The sequence below is a fragment of the Misgurnus anguillicaudatus genome, chromosome 22, assembly GCF_027580225.2.
Source record: "Misgurnus anguillicaudatus chromosome 22, ASM2758022v2, whole genome shotgun sequence".
NCBI classification, from domain to species: Eukaryota; Metazoa; Chordata; class Actinopteri; order Cypriniformes; family Cobitidae; genus Misgurnus; species Misgurnus anguillicaudatus.
The window spans coordinates 12,010,956-12,030,977 of record NC_073358.2 but is presented as its reverse complement, the minus strand read 5'-3'; the positions used below and the strand labels follow the sequence as shown (position 1 = coordinate 12,030,977).

The window sequence follows — 20,022 nt, the reverse complement described above, 5'->3', positions numbered from 1 at the left end:
TTCAAATCAAACAATCCTGGACCAATCCCAGATGCATTTTCCATGTATTTTCCGTAATTTCTTTGTGAAAGGGCTAAAGTCAAGTATTAAGCGGGAGCTTCCCTTACAGTTGAGAAATAGCAGGAATCTGCAGGCTCTCCTAAATGAAATCCTTATTTTTAATTCTAATCTAATGACTTCAGTCTCCTCAAAAGATTTGTTTACTAATTTTGTTCTGAAAATTGTGTTTTTCTTTTACATTTTGTGTTCACATTAATGTTTGTATCTTAATAAAGACAGTGAAAATACATTTTAAAGGTCATTAAAATTTTCCTATAACAAAAATGCTGGTGGTGGCATAAGACAACTTGTCTCATGAGACTGTGAAGATTTTACGTGGACTTAAAAAAAAGAGTGTGTAGATATTAAATATTACAGGGTGGCTAATTCGTATGCATTTGTATGAAGTGAATCATACAAAAACATACGATTATAATAAAGAAATCCCACCGCGCCCTAACGTCACAGGGGCAAAAGCAAATTGTACAAAAAATTACGAATGTGGTTAATACGAATGAATAAGCCACCTCGTAAAACATGTACAAATTGCCACAATTATGTCCAAACAACATATAAAAGTAAAATTAAATGTAACAAAAAGTCACAGGTATTAAAAAAGCATCATATTTATATAGTACCACACATAGCTGTTTAGATTCAATTTTATTTATCAATTTACTCTGCATCCTGATACAACACATCTCATATATGCTCTGCTACAGAAGGCCTCTGGATTAAAGTTTTTATCTATTCATATTCTTTGATAGAATTTCAGTACAGAAGGATCAAATATTGACAACCATGGACACATGCAGTAATACAATCACCCACAAAATGTCTCTCAATATACATTATTTTCACACTTGGACACTTAAGGTGAATATTGTACAGCAATCTATTTAAATCCCTTAATAAACTCAAACTGTTTGGTTGAGAAATCTAACAGCAAATAACACACATACAACCTACATTCACATACACACCATTACACATACATACCTTCACACACACAGTACACATTGACACAACAGTTGTTTGGAAAAGGATAGAGCAGTCACAAAGAACCTTAAAAACCTATGCATGCTCACAGGATTTTACAGACCATTTGATTGTGTCAACTTTTTTATACATGACATACACGTATTTAGACATCAAAGTTTTGAAAGATCTAGAATAGATTTGTAGTGCATATAGGGCACTAAAGAAACTAATGGATCACTATGGCTTTTGATTCTTAAAGGTAAAGTATATAATTTCACTAGCGGCACTACATGGAATAGCAAAAGTAACCGGAAGAAAGCATGAGTGTTGTTTGTCTGTACAAAACACTCACAATAGAGTGGCTTTTTGCGACGGTGCCCAGCAAGCACTAGCTGTCATATCACCATCTAGCTTAACTATAGTTTTGATATAGTCTGGCTTCAAGTAACCCACTTCTAGCCAAAATAAACGTATGATATTCCATCATGTAACCTCAGTAAACAATGATTACAAGGTGTTTGGTTTTTATTTGTTTATTTTATTTCATTTATTTATTTTTATAAAGTTTCACTGACAGCCCAAATTTTGCCTTGTTTTAGCCTAGATGTCTGGGGCCTCATTTATAAAATGCTGCGTAGAAACCATCCTACGTTTGATCTTACGAAAATGTATAAAAAATGCGTACGTGTGATTCATAAACCGGACTTACGCACAGAAAATGCGCTTACCCCTTTCTTTCAGATGTGAAATTTATAAATCGCAAATGATCTTGAACTTGTGCGCAGCTGAGCAGTTTCAGACCTCCGCCTTTAAACGATGCCTAATTAATGTCATAGACATATAAAAGAGCGCTTGTCAATGTTTAAACCCAATTTCGAGCAGCAAGAATGGCTTATATTGCCAAAAACCTGCAGCAATCGGGCAACCAAAAGTGCGTATGTCTGCTCAGACCCTGACATGGCGCTAAGCACTTTTCCATGTCAAAGATTTTATAAATATGGACTTTGCCGTGGATTTTTGACGTTTATAACAAACCAAACTGTTTAAAAATCGGTAAAAAATTAAGCAAGTTATGGTCATTTAAAAGTATCGATGGTGCGTACGCACACTTTACAATCAAATCTGTGCGTACGCACCATAGATATGTATAAAGGCTAGATGTCTTGCCCGCGCTGCTGGCCAATTGAGTGGAACGTCCGCATTTGGCGGCCATCTTACCACAGGGTTTAATGGTGCAGGTATTTTTAAATGACCATAACTTGCTTAAATTATTACCGATTTTCAAACAGTTTGGTTTGTTATAAACGTCAAAGATGTGCCTATGACAATGCATTCTTATACAAAAAAATTCAGGAAACATGTTAAAGCATCTAGAATTATAGCCACGTCAATAACGTTTGTAAGAAATCAAAACGTTTAGTAGAAAATTGAGCAAGTTATGGTCATTTAGAGACTCCGTCGTAACACATTGAGCCTTTACACATATCTACACTGTAAAAAATTTGCTGTAATTATGCAGCTGGTTACCAGTAACTTACTGTAGAAGATAAAGACTAAAAATGTTTCATGTTCATTTAACTTTTAAAAACTGTTGCAAGTAAAAACCATAAATGTAAAATCTACAGTAAGTTACTGGCAGCTATTTGCCAGTAATACCCAGTAATACTGTTATTTCTACAGAATTTTTTTACAGTGTATGTTACGCACGCTTTATAAATGAAGCCCCAGCACTGTTTGGATGGCTATTAAATGTCTTTTAAACGCACAATTGTTTGCTGGTTGTTGCTATGCAATTCTTTAGTCAAAGGGCAAGTGTTTCCTAAATATGTCTCAGGTCCCTCTGAAAATATCTTTGAGATTTTTGATACTGTTTTTTAAGACAGGACAAAAAAGTAAATAGCCTTACCCACAAAACAGTTTTGTTAGCAGTTTTTTCTCGGCCCACATACAACAAAGAATGACGACCCTATCTGATTTGTTGTGTCATTTAAGAGATTGGCAGGATGAGTTATGCACATAAGTTAGTTTAATACGTACAGTTGAGTTTTAAAAAACTCAGAATAAATATTAATAGTGATGCTTGCTATTCAAGGGAGCTTGTTAATCTTACAATTTTCATGAAGTCATCCTAAGATTGACTTGTGGTGTCTCTGCAGGTAAAACTGTGTTGGTATAAAATTACAAACTTTACCTTTAAGTAAGATTTTCTTCCTGATAAATTTAAATTGACTGTATAAAGTTATGTAAGGCCTTGTTTAATTTTAAACCTGACCTATTTTGTTTGTGATTACATCGATTAACTTATACATCATGTATGTCTGATCTTATTTCATCAAAATACAATTTAGCATGAAAATGTACTGCGCTAACAGGTTATCAAGCATCGTCTTTTTGTGTACAATCACCATGCATGCATTTACATTAATACATAGCAGCCCATGTGAGGTGGAGCCCAGCAGACAGAACTCATATGTCGAAACACTGTCGACTTTATACATGCTCCATTATAAAAATATCTGGCTGTGAAAATTATGAGCCTAAGGGGGAGATTACAATAAGATATTATTGCTAAGATGGCTCTCATGCACAATTCAAGTAACAAGATAACCTTGTGCAAGACGATAGAAGACAATGTTTCAAGCATTGGTTTAAGCTACCGTACTGTGGTACTGTGTCCTGTGGTGCTTATTCAGATGTGAGAAAGGTTTTTTTGTCTGACGTTTTAAAGAACATACTGTGTTGCATTTAGCTTAGCACTAAAACACAAAAATACCTTTTTCCTTAACTAGATTATTGCATCCACATCCGTGCGCATTCATTACAATACTCAAAAGATAGGTGCAGACAATGTTCTTGAGTCCTTATGAACTGCTTGCATTGTGTTGAGCTCTGCAATACATAACAATATGATTACTTATCATATTACTAACCTAATTATTTCATATAAAACTATTCTTAGAGAGGTCATATAATAAAAAAAACTTATAAACATAAAATAATGTTCATACCTGTAAATCTAAGATTAAAAAAAACTGGCACGTTTTGAATATGTGACTTTGTGATAAGTAAATAAAGTAAGATATTTAAAGGAACAGTATGTAGGATTGTGGCCAAAACTGGTATTGCAATCACAACACTTTTGGCTAGAACTGGTACTGCAATCACACAACTGGTGGCCAATACACAAAATGACAACATAAACATCAGTTGAGGGCTGCAACTCCACTTTTTAAATGACAATATCCTTGCCAGACCACTGTTGTCAGTGATAAAAATATTTGAAATGAAAATGATTTCTTAGTGTCTAGTATATCTGGGCCATTTTATGATTAATTGATATACATTTCTTGCATACTGTTCCTTTAAGTAGATATTTTTCCAAATAATAACAGTACCCACATTAACACATCATAAACCTAATTGAGTAATCAGCAACATGGTCTTCCCAGTCAGTGTGAAGGAATAATGAAGTATTGTTACTTATTTACGCAGCAAACCAATATTACAAGTAAACATTAGGGCAAATAATAAAAGGATATGGAAATGATGATGATATGATCCCTTTAACATGCTCCACTAAAATAATTTAAATATCTTACATAGATTCATTTGGTGAAACCTCAGTCCCTTGGAGAAAATTGTTGATTCTTCAGAAAAACAAGAAAAAGATTATAAATCATAGATTCATAGTCAATACACTGTATGACATAAATACTGTAAATGCTAAATAAATAATGCCACTATTGTGTATTTTTAAATACTCACATAGAGTTCTCTGCTGCCTCCCGTAACTCCTCATCCAGTCTTGAGATGAATAAATTAGGGGTGGTTAGAGTCATAACACAAGGAAAAGCATTTATATACAAGCTTGAAAAACATTTCTATATCCTACCACTCTTTTCTATAGAAAGAAACTGAAGAAGGACAAGAGATTATCCGTAAATAATAACTTTTGTTGTCCAATTTGGTTATCAGTTCATTAGGGCCAGGGGCAACTTCGGTCCTGCAGAGTTTAGCTCCAACTTGCCTCAGCACACCTGCCTTTAAGTTTCTAGTATGCCTAGTAAGACCTTAATTGGCTGCTTCAGGTGTGTTTAATTGGTTGGAGCTAAACTTTGCAGGACACCGGCCCTCCAGGACTGAAGTTGATATTGTAAAGCATTCCCTCGGGCACGATTACCTTAATTATGTTTTGTAGTGTGTATGATTCTTAAATGTTGTAGTAATCTTGGTAACATGTTACGGTCACACTTTATTTTACGGCATCACTGTTACAATGTAATTATACATTTAAGTACTAATCATTAACAACATGTACTTACTATAGGGTCGGGGTTAGGGTTAGGATTAGGGTTTGGATTAGGGTTAGTTGCATGTAATTATGCGTAATTAACTGTTATTACTATAATAATTTCATGTAGCATGCTCCATGTGTAAAATAAAGTGTTACCCATTTTACAATAAGGTTGTAAGCATTATAGTAAATGCATTAACTAACATGAACACACAATGAACAATATACTGCTAAAATTAATTAATGTTAGTTAATGTCAATACAATATTATTCATCGCAAACTTGTGTATTACGTAATCACATCGAAAGGTCACGTGTTGTATATGCGAAACGCACACTTGCGGACCATTTTAATCAATAAACTGACACAAAAACATTAATTAGTATTATTCCACATACAACAATGTCAGAACAGTCACTTGTAAATTCTGGAGTATGCAAACGTCATGCACATCACAACGCTAGTGCAAGACAAGAAGTTGTGGTTTAAAAGTACTTCTTTTTTTGCCGAAAATGACTAGATAAGACTATTATGCCTCTTTGTAACTTCATTAAAACTGTAAATTGTTGAGGTTCACTAAACTCCACTACATGGAGAAAAATTCTGGAATGTTTTCCTCAAAAAACAATTTATTTTTGACTAAACAAAGAAAGACATAAACATCTTGGAAAACATGGGGGTGAGTAAATTATCAGAATTCTTTTAGTAAAACTTTAAAGGGGACATTTCACAAGACTTTTTAAAGATGTTAAATAAGTCGTTGGTGTCCCCAGAGTACGTATGTGAAGTTTTAGCTCAAAATACCATATAGATAATTTATTATGTTTTTAACATAAAAACATAATATGGATTTATTATTGATAATTTAACATGTTAAAATTGCCACTTTGTGGGTGAGAGAAAAATATGCAGTTTTGGGGTGTGTCCTTTAAAATGCAAATGAGCGGATCTCTGCACTAAATGGTAGTGCTGTGGTTGGACAGTGCAGATGAAGGGGCAGTATTATCCTCTTCTGACATCATAAGGGGAACCAGATTTCAATTATCTATTTTTTCACATGCTTGCAGAAAATGGTTTACCAAAACGAAGCTACTGTGTTGTTATTTTTCATATTTTCTGGGGCACTGGGGGCCCAATTATAGCACTTTAACATGAAAAAAGTAAGAATTTCATGTTATGTTCTCTTTAAAGCATAGGCAGTAAATAGTGCCCTTTACCCCAGGTTAATAAATGCCTGTTGCTATAGAAACCTGTAATCACGGGTTTTAAATTACAGAGGCAGATTCCTGTAAAGAATCTCAGAAACACATTTAACACCTTATCTCTCCCTGTTCTGCTCATGATCAACATACAGGCATATATGATCTGTTTTTTACTCTGTTTACATTCTCACTGTACTCAGAGGTGTAAAGTACTTGAGTAATTTTACTTGATTACTGTACTTAAGTATTATTTTTGGGGATTTTTACTTTACTTGAGTACAATTTAAAACCAGTACTTTAACTTTTACTTAATTACATTTTTTTTAAAAGAAAAAGTACTTTTTACTACTTACAATTTTATTTACAGTCAAAAAGTACTTAATTTTTAGAGATCACTTTATTCTATTTTCCCTTACTCTTACCAAACCAATTGAATTATGCTGACGGCCAGTTTAATTTAAATGTTATTAATTTCCTTGGCCGAGATACAGCATGCCACTCCCTGAAATTCATACGGCCGTAACTCGGGCACCTTAGTCCCTGGCGTTTGCCCTTTGGGTCCCTTATCCTACCCGAGAGGGCCTTTTCAACGAGTCAACCCCTTACTCTCTAACCCTTTCTGCTGCCGACGGTCTCCTGAATTTCAAACGTCCGTGGCTTGGTCGCCTTGGGTCTGGGGCATTCGCCCTTCGCGACCCTTATTCTGCCTGAGAGGGCCTTTCCAGCGAGCCAACCCTGACGCTTTAACCCTTTCCCCGGCTGAGATACAGCGGTCATTCCGCTGATTTTCCCATGACCGTCGCTTGGATACCTTTTGGGTATCTCGGCCGGAGAAAGGGCTAGAGACCCGTGGGTGGCTTGTTGGAAAGGCCCTCTTGGGTAGGATAAGGGACCCAAAGGGCGAACGCCCTGGACTTAAGGTGCCTGAGCTAAGGCCAAGGAAAATCCGGGAAGGGTTGGCCATATCGGGAAAGGGCTAGAGACTCGCTAGATTTTTTCGCTTCTTTGAAACCGACAACACATTAAGCCAGCAAAGAGTTGAATGGATATCTGGCCTGAGTTTCTATCTAGACTTAGACCTTGTTCATGCTGTCAGTCCAAATCTGATTTTGTTGCATGTCTGACTGGACAGCCTCACTGTCCACATTGTGTATCACAACTGTTTAGATCCGATCTGTGCGTCCTGTAGGGTTTTGCCATTTTCTGGATTATCTGAACTGGCAATGACGTCACACTGGCACAACAATTGTGTTTACATTTTACGTGACAGCATGACGTAACCGAAAAGCTACAAAAATACGATCAGATGGGTCAGACTTAAATGTATTCCTGAAATTGTGATTTGAAAAGTATTTTCACACGTTCTAAATGTGATTGGATTCCAATCGAATATGCACCAAAATCAGATTTGGACTGACAGTGTAAACAAGGTTTAATACAATTCTTTCTGCACTAGCTGCCTGTGAGATGCTTGATACTCAATTTTGAAAATCAGCTTCTGCTTTAGTTAAATTCGAGGTTTCACAACTTTGAGTAGCATGTTACATACTGAAATTAGGTTGTTTTATAGTTTGAAAATTATATACAATTAAATACAAACTGTTGTAAAGCAGGATAAAACCTTGTATGTGGTGCATTCACTTCATGTATTTAGAGATTAAAAGCTTAAACAAGAATCTCTAGTTTTAATTTTTCCTGTTACTTTTACTTTTTTTAATACTCAAGTAAACTTTTAATGTGGTACTTTTTTACTTTTACTCAAGTATGATTCTGGCCAGATACTTTTACTTTTAATTGAGTAAAATTTACACTCAATACTTGTACTTTCACTTGAGTAACATTTTTGAGTACTTTTTACACCTCTGACTGTACTTTATTTTCCAATGACAAAAATACACAGACACAGATTCACTTCATAGATCGCTCATTAATATTTGCTTACCTGATGATGCACTCTGGTATGTGCACGTACTCCATCGGGATGAGCTCCTCTAGTTCTGCTAAGCTGTGCACATACTTTATCTTACTGCTGAACTTTGAGCTGGTAATGAAGCACAATTCTGATTAAAACAATGACTGTTTTGTTGCATTTGTTAACAAAACTTATATAACTATCACTGTACCTGATAAACGGTTTAGTGATGGCTAGAATTGTCCTTATGAACCATGATGGGTGAACAATGATGAAAGATTTTAAGTTCTTTCTGAGCCTGAAAAAGTGAAAAAACAAAACTATAATTATTACTTTAAATTTTTGTTTATTTTCACATTTTGGAGCTGTGTGTTTTCTACACATAAATAAAAATACAGTTTTTTACAGACGCTAGGAAACATTTCTCAATACATAGGTCACTTTTGCAAAACTCTTCACACAGTGAGTACAACAGAAGTCTATGTGGGCTAAACTGAGGATCAATTATCATTGCTTTGGCACAAAATGCATTCATTGACTACATCTCTCCAATTTCATGAATTCTTTTCTCACTTAGACACAACAACTGCCAACACTCTTAGTACGTACAGACCAATTTGCAACTGCTTACATACTAGTTTCAAAACTGTTAAACTTATGTTCAAAACAATAACACAATGCAAAACTGAATAAGACAGCAATATGCTACATTTCTACAGTAATATTTTACAGTTTTTTTACAGACGCTAGGACACATTTCTCAATACTTGAGTCACTTTTGCAAAACTCCTCACACAGTGAGCACAACAGAAGTTTATGTGGGCTAAACTGAGGATCAATTATCATTGCTATAAAAACAATTGGACAATTGGACCAGCCACAGCTGTCCACAGCCAAGTAGATTAGCATTATTATTGTATCTATCTGTATCAGTGGATGGTGTGTATACAAATTATGGTATTATTTTGGTATTACACAATGCAAAAAGTAAAAATAAATAAACAACATAAAATATTGACAAATTCTGCATCATGTCTGATTCATTCCGGTAACATATATTGCAATGAATTATAAACAGAGATGTGTTCTTGTTTTACACAAGAAAACACTGTATAATGCTCCATGTTGTGTTTTTTAGTACAAAGTGTGTTTGTCAGCTGTCAACCTTTGCTAGTGTTTTGGAAGAATGAGTTGATTTTGGTAGTTGTAGTGCATCTTGAATGTGAAATGAACTGCTTTGCCAAGCTATAAGTCGGTTAGGAGAACTGTGTGAAGAGTTTTGCAAAAGTGACCTAAGTATTGAGAAATGTGTCCTAGCGTCTGTAAAAAACTGTAATATAAATTAGACTTTTTCATTTAGGTAAAAGTTGGTTTTCAACTTTTTTTTTCAAGATCTCAACTTAGACAAATGAATACATACCTATCTTTTTTCAATGCGTACACATCGCGTTGTGAATGTGTAAGCATTTAGCCTAGCCCCATTCATTCCTTGGATCCAAACAGGTATGAATTTAGAAGCCACCAAAAACACTTCCATGTTTTCCCTATTTAAAGACTGCTACATGAGTAGTTACACAAGTAAGTACGGTGCAAAAAACAAAACATGGCGATTTTTTAAGGAGATATGAATGGGGCTAGGCACGTTCACAACACGCTGTACAAAGTGCACAAATTATTGAATAAAGATAGGAATGTATTAATTTGTCTAAGTTGAGGTAAGATCATAGTAAAATATTGACAAACGGTGGTGTTTTACTTTAAGTAAGAAGTATTTATCTTGCATGTACGGAATAATTGATGACGGGCCATTGAATTATTTAAAAATGATGCACACCCAAGGTGGTAATGCAGGTCACACTGCAGGTGTGCATTATTTTCAAATAATTCAAAAGAACCGTAGTTAATTATTACACTTATACCACACCCAGACAGCAGACGACTCTGAGCCAGATCTGCAGATTTTGGCGCAGAATCAGACCGGTGTCGTGTGCTGTCCGGGCGGTCACCACAGACATTGCTAAGACATTGCTTTGGTGGTAATTTTAAGACATTCAACAGGTTAAGTGTGCGTTTATTAAAAAACAATGCATACCTGTGGAACTTTTTTCAACCAATCAGAATAAAGTATTTAATAATAACCCCCTGGTATACTTATAAATATACTACCTCCTGTCGATCATTTGGTAGCATCTCTTGAGCCAATTGAGGCCTGGCATTCTTCGGTGTGGAGTGGCTCCATTCAGGTAGACGATCATATAGTCCTCTGCTACCATGAGCTCAAGTGTGCTGATAACATATCTGAAGACCCATTCATATTTATCCAATGTTAATACATAATTCATTCATATATATGAAGGAAGGATTAGCAAGGCTATGTTTATTAAATTTTTTATAGGAATGCAAATGGCTGCCCCAAAAATTCTAATTGAAATCTATAATGTTTTTGTCACTGAACTTACAGAAAGAGATTTTCCATAATGTCATGATAATCCTCTCTGTCACTGTCTGGAAGAAAACATGCAGCAAACACAATGATGGCATTGGTACCATTGCCATAATAGCCTGTGTGTAAAAGAAACATTAAAGGTTAATATACAATATACAAGTCAGTCAAAAAGACTTTTTTGCATAATATTTTGATCAATTTTGTAGTGTACTATTTAAAATAGATATGGGGCAAGTGTACAGCATTATGAATAAATGTTTAAAATTTGCAATTGTCACATGCCACATTTTGAAAATGTAAGTTTAAATATTTTTTTCTAAAAAATTATTGGATATTTGCCAAAAAAATAAAATAAAAGCTACCTATTTCTGTTTTTAAATCCCAGGACATTTGCCCACACACATGTGTCCTTGCCTTAGTTTTTACAAACTGAACTATATTACAAATCTTCTGTGGTAATCACTACTGTCACTACTAATCACTCTAGTAAAAAAAATTACAATTTACTGCATACAATAACCTGGATTATTTTCTTAAATAAGGGAAATACAATATTAGCATCATATGGGTGATGATTTATGTACCTCCATGAGAGATTACTTTTTGGTAAGGTTCAATGCTCTTCATGTTGATGCGGTGCTCTTGTTCTCCAATGATGACTGTTCTCCAGAGTTTGGAGTCCTGACGCTCCTCTTCAGCACTGTATGTGGGAATGGGCTCAACTGTTTCTCTAACAGAATCTCTCTGAGCTGCTTTAGGCTCTGAAAAAGATTATATCTCAATATTTTCTCATAAGTAAATAGTTTATTCTCCTTTCAATACTTTCAAAATTGAATTTGCATAAGATAAATAATAATAATTAGTAGTAGTAGTAGTATATTAAGTTATATATACACACATTTTAATCTGATTGACAGACAAATATTATTTACATCCCACCTTCCCAGTCAATTTCATGGTCAGTATATTCTGCCTCATCAGGTGTGTCCAGCTCATCCACATTGATGTCAAGGTCATCTGGTGTGTCAAACAGGTCATCCTCACTTTGGTCCAATGATAGGCTTATTCGAGGTGCTGACAGCTTCTTCCTCTGAGAGACCCCGCCCTCTTGGCCCTGCAGTGGCAAGGATGTGGGCGGGGCTAATGAAAATCAAAATGGAAAGAGGAGAAAGTATGTTATTTCAAAGTACTTAAAATTCAATTAAATTACTATAGTAAATGTCTAAAAAAAATTACATTCATGTTTGTATGTCACAGTACCTGTACATATTTGTTAGACAAAACGAGTAACAGAAGTCTATTTTTACTTTGCACATCTGATTATATTTAAAACTCTGATGATTTTTTAAAACTATAGATCGTTTCAGCATTAACAACATAAACAAACAGCTTTCGAAGAATCAATAACAACCTTTTAGAGTATTTTATTTCTGATAACAAGCTAAATAAACAACAAGTAGATTACCTTAGTTCAAATCATACACTAAAGCGTATCAAAAACTACACTGAGCTAACATTACTGTGTAAAATGTGTACCATAATGTATACAAAGTTAACTACAGATTGGTTGCCAATCTCCCTTCACATAGTGGTGATCCATGATCGCCATCTCCCCTTGTCTTTAGGAAACCAAAACTATTTTCGACAAGGAATTTGTTCCAGAGTTCAGTTTAGCCACTAGTCAGAGTACCTGACTAGGTAAACCATTAAACCAATAGAGAACGGAAATTAAGTTCCGCCCAGACGTGTAAACGTGACAATGCATGTGCGTCCGATGAAACTGTCTATAAAAATGTTAAGGAATCTTATGATAACAATATGATCATAATATGATAACTTTAGTCAGATTCAATAAATATTTGAGAGGCTCACCTGGTCGACCCTCTGCCCCCTCAGAACTCATCTTGCGTTCATGAGGCTGCTCCATCCCAACATTGCCAGAAGAGGAACTATTAGAAAAACACACAAAACCATCAGATTAAATAAATATACATAAAAAAATAAATGTTACATTACACTGCTCACACAAATCCATTACTTAAATAAATTAACTTCTACAAAACTGTAGCTTAAAGCATACACAATAGAAAACCCAATCAAAGTAAATCTAACAATGATGATAAACTATCTAGCCACTATCGTACAGTAATACACTCCTGTTAAAATCTGCTGCCTAACAGGGACTCACAGGCAAAGAGCAGTTTGCAGATAAAATGCAGATAATTGTGTACCCTGTCAATCCGGATATTTCGAAGCTTTCAATATGTTGTAACAGAATAGCGTAGCACAGTTTTTTAACAGTTCCTGCAGCTGCAATACCCAAAAATTAACTGACTGTCAACACAAAACAGGAAGCAATGTGCTTAATCTTATCAGTGCTAAAAATCTTGTCTTAACCATTTCTACATCATCCATGCATGAAATTAAGAAGAATTATGACTTCTATAGATTAGATTTCATTTTGTTTTCTACATAAACTCATCTTACATGAGAATATATGAAAATATAACCTAGAATTCTTTTTTTATTGACTTAGTAATGTCATGATTGAAATTAAAGTAGAATCAATGAGTGACATCAAACCTAGATGCTCCAAATCTCAAAACTTTAAATTGAATTTCCCAGACCCTATGTGAAACCTGACCGACACCAAACACATACAAACAAAGCTATGCAAATAGACAAGCCAGCGTTACATCAATGCAATGCCAGATGGTTGTCATAAAACAGAGAATAAAGAAATCTTTAGAATAGCATATTGCATACGGTTACTATTTATACAGTATATACGTATATGCATATTGTGCATACTATGCAGTTTTTCCTAAATGCATTGAATGTACAGAAAGTAATCATAATACAAAGTATTTTCTAGCAGTCTACAATCAGGGATGAGGTCAAAAGGAAAAGGTCCACAGATCTCTTTATTTCCAAGACATTGAATTAAACCATCTGTCCATCCTCCACAGTAGGAAACAGGAGAAGGGGGCGGGTGCTATGCCATTACCATCGATCCCTTCTGTCATTCTCTCCTCCTCTTTTTGAATCCCTCTTCCGCTTTAACATTCACACATGCATTCACTATACAAACATGCACACATAGGCAAATAAAGCATGAATTTGAATAATAGCCAAAGCAGGTCAGCCTCATTATGTAAAAAATAGTTGCATTCATCCTTGACAAACAGTCATTAATGATGCACTAACACACAAAAGCAGCTGCCGATGTCTTGCATCATAAAAGATGCTCGAGCTTACCAAACACAGATGCATAACAAACAGATGCCCAACCCTCTTGCCTGCCTCCATCCAATTGCTCAGGGTTGAAAACACAAAAATTTCTCTTGTTACCATCTCATCCCCTGATATAATCCTTCAAAATGCACTCACCACAGCTGATTACCAGTTCTTTTCCTTCTGCCCTGGCTTTTAGATCCCAGATCTGTGACTGTTTCTTTCAGCGTCAGGGATGCTCAGCTCACTTGCTGCCGAGAGGTTCCACCATTTTGTGGTCATGTGACCCTCTCAAGCACCAAATAAGGGCATGATGCTGTTTTCTCCACCCTGAGCTCCAGATACAAATGAGTGAGTGAGACTCACACGCCTGTGCAGCTAAATGAAACTGTTGGGGTCTAACACAGGTGAGGTCTCAGTGAATCTGGCTGTGCGGGCAGGGGAGGGAGAGGACAGACCATACATGGATGAATGGATATGAATGAGTCTATCTGTGAGTGCCGGATATTTCACCAAAATAAAGACTATACTAAACTAAGCTGTTCTCACTGAAAAGGTGCAGTGAGTTTTAAAGCAATTTTTAATGATTTGTATAAATAAGAATAATGCTTAAAATAATAATAAAAAAGGTTATCTGCAATCGGTAATGAGAAAAAAAAATGTGTATACCTCTGTACACATTCTTATTTCATACTATAATTTCTTAAAGTATGTAATGTAGATCATGAGAATATTTATTGTATTGAATAAAAAATGTGTTTCATATATTATTGATAATGCATTTTAATGAATAAAAATTTATTTCATTTATACCCTTAAAAATATGATTTATAAAATATTATTACAAAACATCATCTGAGCAGGAGGATATTTCTCATCACTGTACTCATTGTAATTTTAGGTTAAATTTTTTAACCTTTTAAGCGTCACCCCACCCTATTGAGTTAAATCTACACTCTTGGAGCTTTCAAACAATATACAGTTTGTCATGATTAGATAAGAATTCATATGCAAACATTGAAGAAAATGTAGGCGTCCTGCTGGTGGGACAGTGACATTTAGCAGAAAATAATAATAAAATCTTCATAAATGAATTAATTACTCTCCCTACATAATTTATTTCATAAAACACTGTTGAAATGTCTATTCTGGAGGCTTAGACCTTTCCAACGATATATAGTTTGTAGTGATAGATTAAAATTTACATCAACAATATTACTGCAAACTTAGGTGTCCCGTATTCGGGACGGAGACGCTTAACAGTTTAAACTGTATATTTTTATGGGTAAGTATATATGAGTGAGTACTGTATATATAAAGAACAGATGCAAAACGGTTTATGATATTGACCAAATGCTCTCGGCACATATTATATGTTATATAATATTATACATGTTAAAGACTTTCAGTTCAAATCATGGCCTCAGGCCGATCAAAATCGGTTTGTTGGCAGAATCTGTTAAACGACATGTCGATTTTTTCAAGCCAAGTCCTTTAAGTGCATTGAAAAAGAATTGAATTACACATGTATGTCAGTGTGAGTAGGACGTTTACCGAATATATTAGAATATTGACCAAATTTTTTAGCCTTTTACCTTTATTCAGAAAGGACAGTGAAGAGTGACACGAGTAAACTTCAATTTTTTTAAATAAACAATAATAAACAGTGTAACACTGCAAAACACTTCATTACATGCCATGCAAATACATTTCTGTAGGAGCACTCAAATACAATTGTGTTATTCTCTCAAGGAATCATTTGCTATGAAAACTGCGTAGTTTTTACACACCACTAAAAATCTGTGACTTCCTGCGAAATTACTGAAACAATCATGTATAATATTATTAAGCCTCTATTGCTATCTGTTTTAGTGCATGTGATCATGTTCTGATTTTAGATTGACACAATGTTGAGAAAAGTGTGTTATGTGTTTAGCTACTCACCAGGTCTCGGTTTCATGTGTCTTGCTATAGAGGAAGCAATGGGAGGTGCTCAATGACCTCTTACTCAGCAAGTGTTTGGTCCAATGTCCATTGCTACAGCAACTGTGCCACACCGTAAGGTTGTAAACTGTAAAGTGTAAAACGCAACTGCCAGACAAATGAAGAATTGTTCACTTATAGCAAACACTGGATCAAAAAAGAAGAATAGAATCTTGTAGCTTTATACTGACTGGTGTGTTTACACTGAACACTTCACTTTCCAATATGTTGAGGCTACTTTTTGCAAGTTTTCTTTGATTATTGTGTATCTTGTGACCAATGCAAGGCTGTAATCAAATCTACGGTGACGCATCTAGTTGAATCAAAAAGCAGGAAAAAAATCATTTTAAAATGTTGAACTTTGGAAACACTGTCAGGAAAGATAATATATGTTTTATTGTTGCCTATTGCTCTCACATCAGTAGTGACAAAGCGTTTTCAGAAATGTACTTAATTGTATCAGTTTTGAATGCGAATGTCAACAGCAACTAGATCCATTTTAGTTTGCTTATAAAAAAAGGTACTGTAGATGAATGTTGACGTGATCAATAGTCTGGTTTTAAATCACCTGGAGGATAAAAATGCTTATAATCAACTGATTTTATATGATTTTAGTTCAACTTTTAAGGCTTCTTAACCTTATCTTTAAATTTAAAAAAAAAATAAGCATTTTGACATGAATCCTGCAGGTGCTAGGTCTACTACTTTTTAACAAAGATAACCCAGACTGTCAAGGTACATAACAGTCTGTCTCAAGTGAAATATTGTAACAATGGTGTTCTATAGGGCTGTGTCAGCTCACCAGCCCTTTATGGGTATTTCCCAGAATTCCCCAAGGTGTAATTCTATTAAAAACTAATCAAATCTAATAAATTTGAGCACTGTTAATTAGTATAAACAAAAACAAGCCTATAGACTTTTTAATGGCTGCTCTTACTAATAATTTTATCATTTTATTGGTGTTTTGTGGTACAATATCAGTGTTTTGGTGTTGTCCTTCACCAAAGTTTTCAAATGTCGTGCCATAAATCAAAGATTATTTATCACAAATTAATAAAAAATTATAATGCATATGAATTAAATATTACTTGAACTAATAAACTACATGCACAGATATATGCATTTCATACTTTATTTTGCTGTCATTACCAACACTGTCACGGTGATCTGTGTCATGTTTTGTGTCTGTTCTATATTATCATCACCTGGACACTTGTTAATTATCACATCATTCATTCCACCTGTGTGTCATTAGTCTTTGTGTATTTATACCAGTGTTTGTGTCACACTCATGGCCGGATGATTGTCATTACAACCCTGTCTGTTTCCTGTGTCACGTTTGGATGTTCCTGTGTTTGCTACCATGTTACTCCTCGTGTTTTTGATTCCCCATTTTATTATTTAATGTTATTTATTTGCCGAACTCTGCGTTTGTGTCCTCCCTCCACTCCCGTGGCGTGACAGAATCATCCGGCCATTATTGGATGCAGCGAGTTCACGGAGGGCGGCTCCCCCAGGAGTTTCGTCGAGGGGGAGTAGTGACATCGGGGTTCATTCCCCATCAGCCCCGATGTCTCTTGGGGACCACCGTGAGCGATCGCTCGCTCCTGTGGGAGGAGGATCGGCCCAGGCGGTCCCCCAACGGTTGAGTCGTCGTCGACGGTCCCTCGGAGGACCACCATCCTGCTCGCAGGGGGATCCGGAACGGACCACGCCCGATCATTTCCCCGGGGTGGCTACCGAGCGAGGGTCTCCGTTTCCGCGAGGGGATGGGAGAAGATTTCCGGGGGCATCTAATCTTCGACGATTCCCAGGAGGGGGGTAATTCGTCTGCCTCGGTTCTCGGAGCGATCGCTCCGGTTCTCCTGGCGCAGTACGGCCAACTGTCCTGTTGGTCTCATCCCGGCGGCTGCCGGCTTCGCCAGGGTCCCCAAGCCCTCCACCCCTCCCTTGGACTCTCGCTACCAGACTTTGTTTTTGTTTTGTGTTTATGTGAGTGTCTGGTAGCCACTCGTAGAGGGAGGGGTTATGTCACGGTGATCTGTGTCATGTTTTGTGTCTGTTCTATATTGTCATCACCTGGACACTTGTTAATTATCACATCATTCATTCCACCTGTGTGTCATTAGTCTTTGTGTATTTATACCAGTGTTTGTGTCACACTCATGGCCGGATGATTGTCATTACAACCCTGTCTGTTTCCTGTGTCACGTTTGGATGTTCCTGTGTTTGCTACCATGTTACTCCTCGTGTTTTTGATTCCCCATTTTATTATTAAATGTTATTTATTTGCCGAACTCTGCGTTTGTGTCCTCCCTCCACTCCCGTGTCGTGACAAACACGTTCTGCATAAAGGGACTTTCCCACTGTTTTTTCATCAAAAGTTTATTTGGTAGCCATGGTAACCTACTGACATAGTGAAGCACATAGATTTCAAGCTGCAAGACTGATGCCTCGATGTCCAGAAAAGTAAGTAAATCTACTCTTTATTCTTTGTGTTGGGCATGTACACTTACTATGCGTCATTACCATTTGTGTTGTATTTCTGTATTTTTAAAAAAAAATAAATATTTGTATCACTTTAATAGTTAAAATGGTGTACATTACATGTAGAAACCTAGCTACATTTGCTTAGTCATCATCTTAGCTAGTAGGGCTAGTTTTTTGACAAAAATGTCATTACCAACACAGTCATTACCAGCACAAAACATAATTTTGCCAATAAATTATGTATAATTAACAAAAGCATCCCACAATTATACATTATACATGACAATGTTACACAGTCTAAATGATCACTATTAAAAAGTTTTGATTTATGGCATTCACTTAAAGAAGCTTATATTCCAAGCCAGGGTAGATTGATGAATCAGAAATTTAGATACGTAAATGACTATAATTCATCTTGCAAGTAAAAATCTCATCAAGTTCAAAATAAATTAGATTCCATGTGAAACCACAAAATGTTTTAAAAGCACTGATTTATCATTTAAGTTTTATTTTTTACATATATTCGATGATATGATGGTAAATACACATTTACTTGACATAGTTAAGAAAATGGCAAAAAATCATTCCCTTATCTTAGGATCTCAACCAAGTTCATAACGTCGCTCCTGACTTAAGGACTGATAATTTGATGTATACCATTTAGTCAAATTTGGAATTTTAATTTTCGAAATTGCAGCAATGCAATTTGGCCCTTAATCTGAGAAATACCCTTGATAGATACACCAATGATAGATAGATCCTTTAATTGTCCTCGAGAGAAAATTTGTTTCAGGCTAGAAGGATTTTAAGCAACCCTTCTCATATACTTCACTCGTGCAAAATGTTTGCCCTCTGGACATAGGTATGGAACACCTTATGGTAAATAAACAAGTTCAAAAGACATTTGTGCTGATATACTAACATCTTTAGGTAAAAATGTATCAAAAGAATTTCGTTACAACAATCTGTTCTCGAATACCATGTCAGTTAATTTTACGTAGAACGCAAAAAAAAGGATTTGAGGTTGTATTTTTGCCAAACTTATGCATATTGATGTTTTGTAGCAGCGCCACCTAGTGGTCAGGCAAATGTTTTATATGCCTATAACTTCAGCTGTGGTTGACATATTTTCATGGGACTTGTTTCCTTGGAGTCCTAAAGATATTTTGTATTAGTTTTGACATGCTGATGTATGGGCTAAGGCCACACACACAAAAAATGGTGTGTCTGCACCACTTTTTGGCCTTATAATTGAACCCTTTAACGCAATCAAGTCCTACAGCTATATCTATACAAAACTAAAGTATATTGTCATGAAACTTGCTAAATGTAATCACAGTCATGACCAGAGGTTGCATGCAGAGATTCGTCATAGTGCCACATGTTTTTTTGCTGATAACTTTTGTATTCCTTTTCATCCAAACAGAACTGTATTTGTGT

General features: G+C 35.6%; 1 protein-coding gene across 4 annotated transcripts; it reads right to left on the bottom strand.

The window, feature by feature from the left end:
• Nucleotides 1-683: 683 nt before the first annotated feature.
• On the bottom strand, nucleotides 684-16,082 carry prune2 (prune homolog 2 with BCH domain). 4 transcript variants are annotated; one of them, XM_055200953.2, is made up of 11 exons: nucleotides 16,054-16,082; nucleotides 12,748-12,824; nucleotides 11,815-12,015; nucleotides 11,460-11,636; nucleotides 10,889-10,991; nucleotides 10,596-10,727; nucleotides 8,641-8,727; nucleotides 8,460-8,558; nucleotides 4,786-4,824; nucleotides 4,620-4,667; nucleotides 684-3,909 (listed from the first exon to the last, which is right to left on the bottom strand). In XM_055200953.2, the coding sequence occupies exons 2-11, from the start codon at nucleotides 12,800-12,802 to the stop codon at nucleotides 3,882-3,884; spliced, it is 969 nt and encodes a 322-aa protein (XP_055056928.2). In that variant the 5' UTR covers nucleotides 12,803-12,824; nucleotides 16,054-16,082; the 3' UTR covers nucleotides 684-3,881. The 4 variants fall into 4 exon arrangements, with proteins under 4 accessions (XP_055056928.2, XP_055056927.2, XP_055056931.2 ...); XM_055200952.2 differs by lacking the exon at nucleotides 16,054-16,082 and adding an exon at nucleotides 14,266-14,416; XM_055200956.2 differs by lacking the exon at nucleotides 16,054-16,082 and adding an exon at nucleotides 13,064-13,086.
• Nucleotides 16,083-20,022: the final 3,940 nt, after the last annotated feature.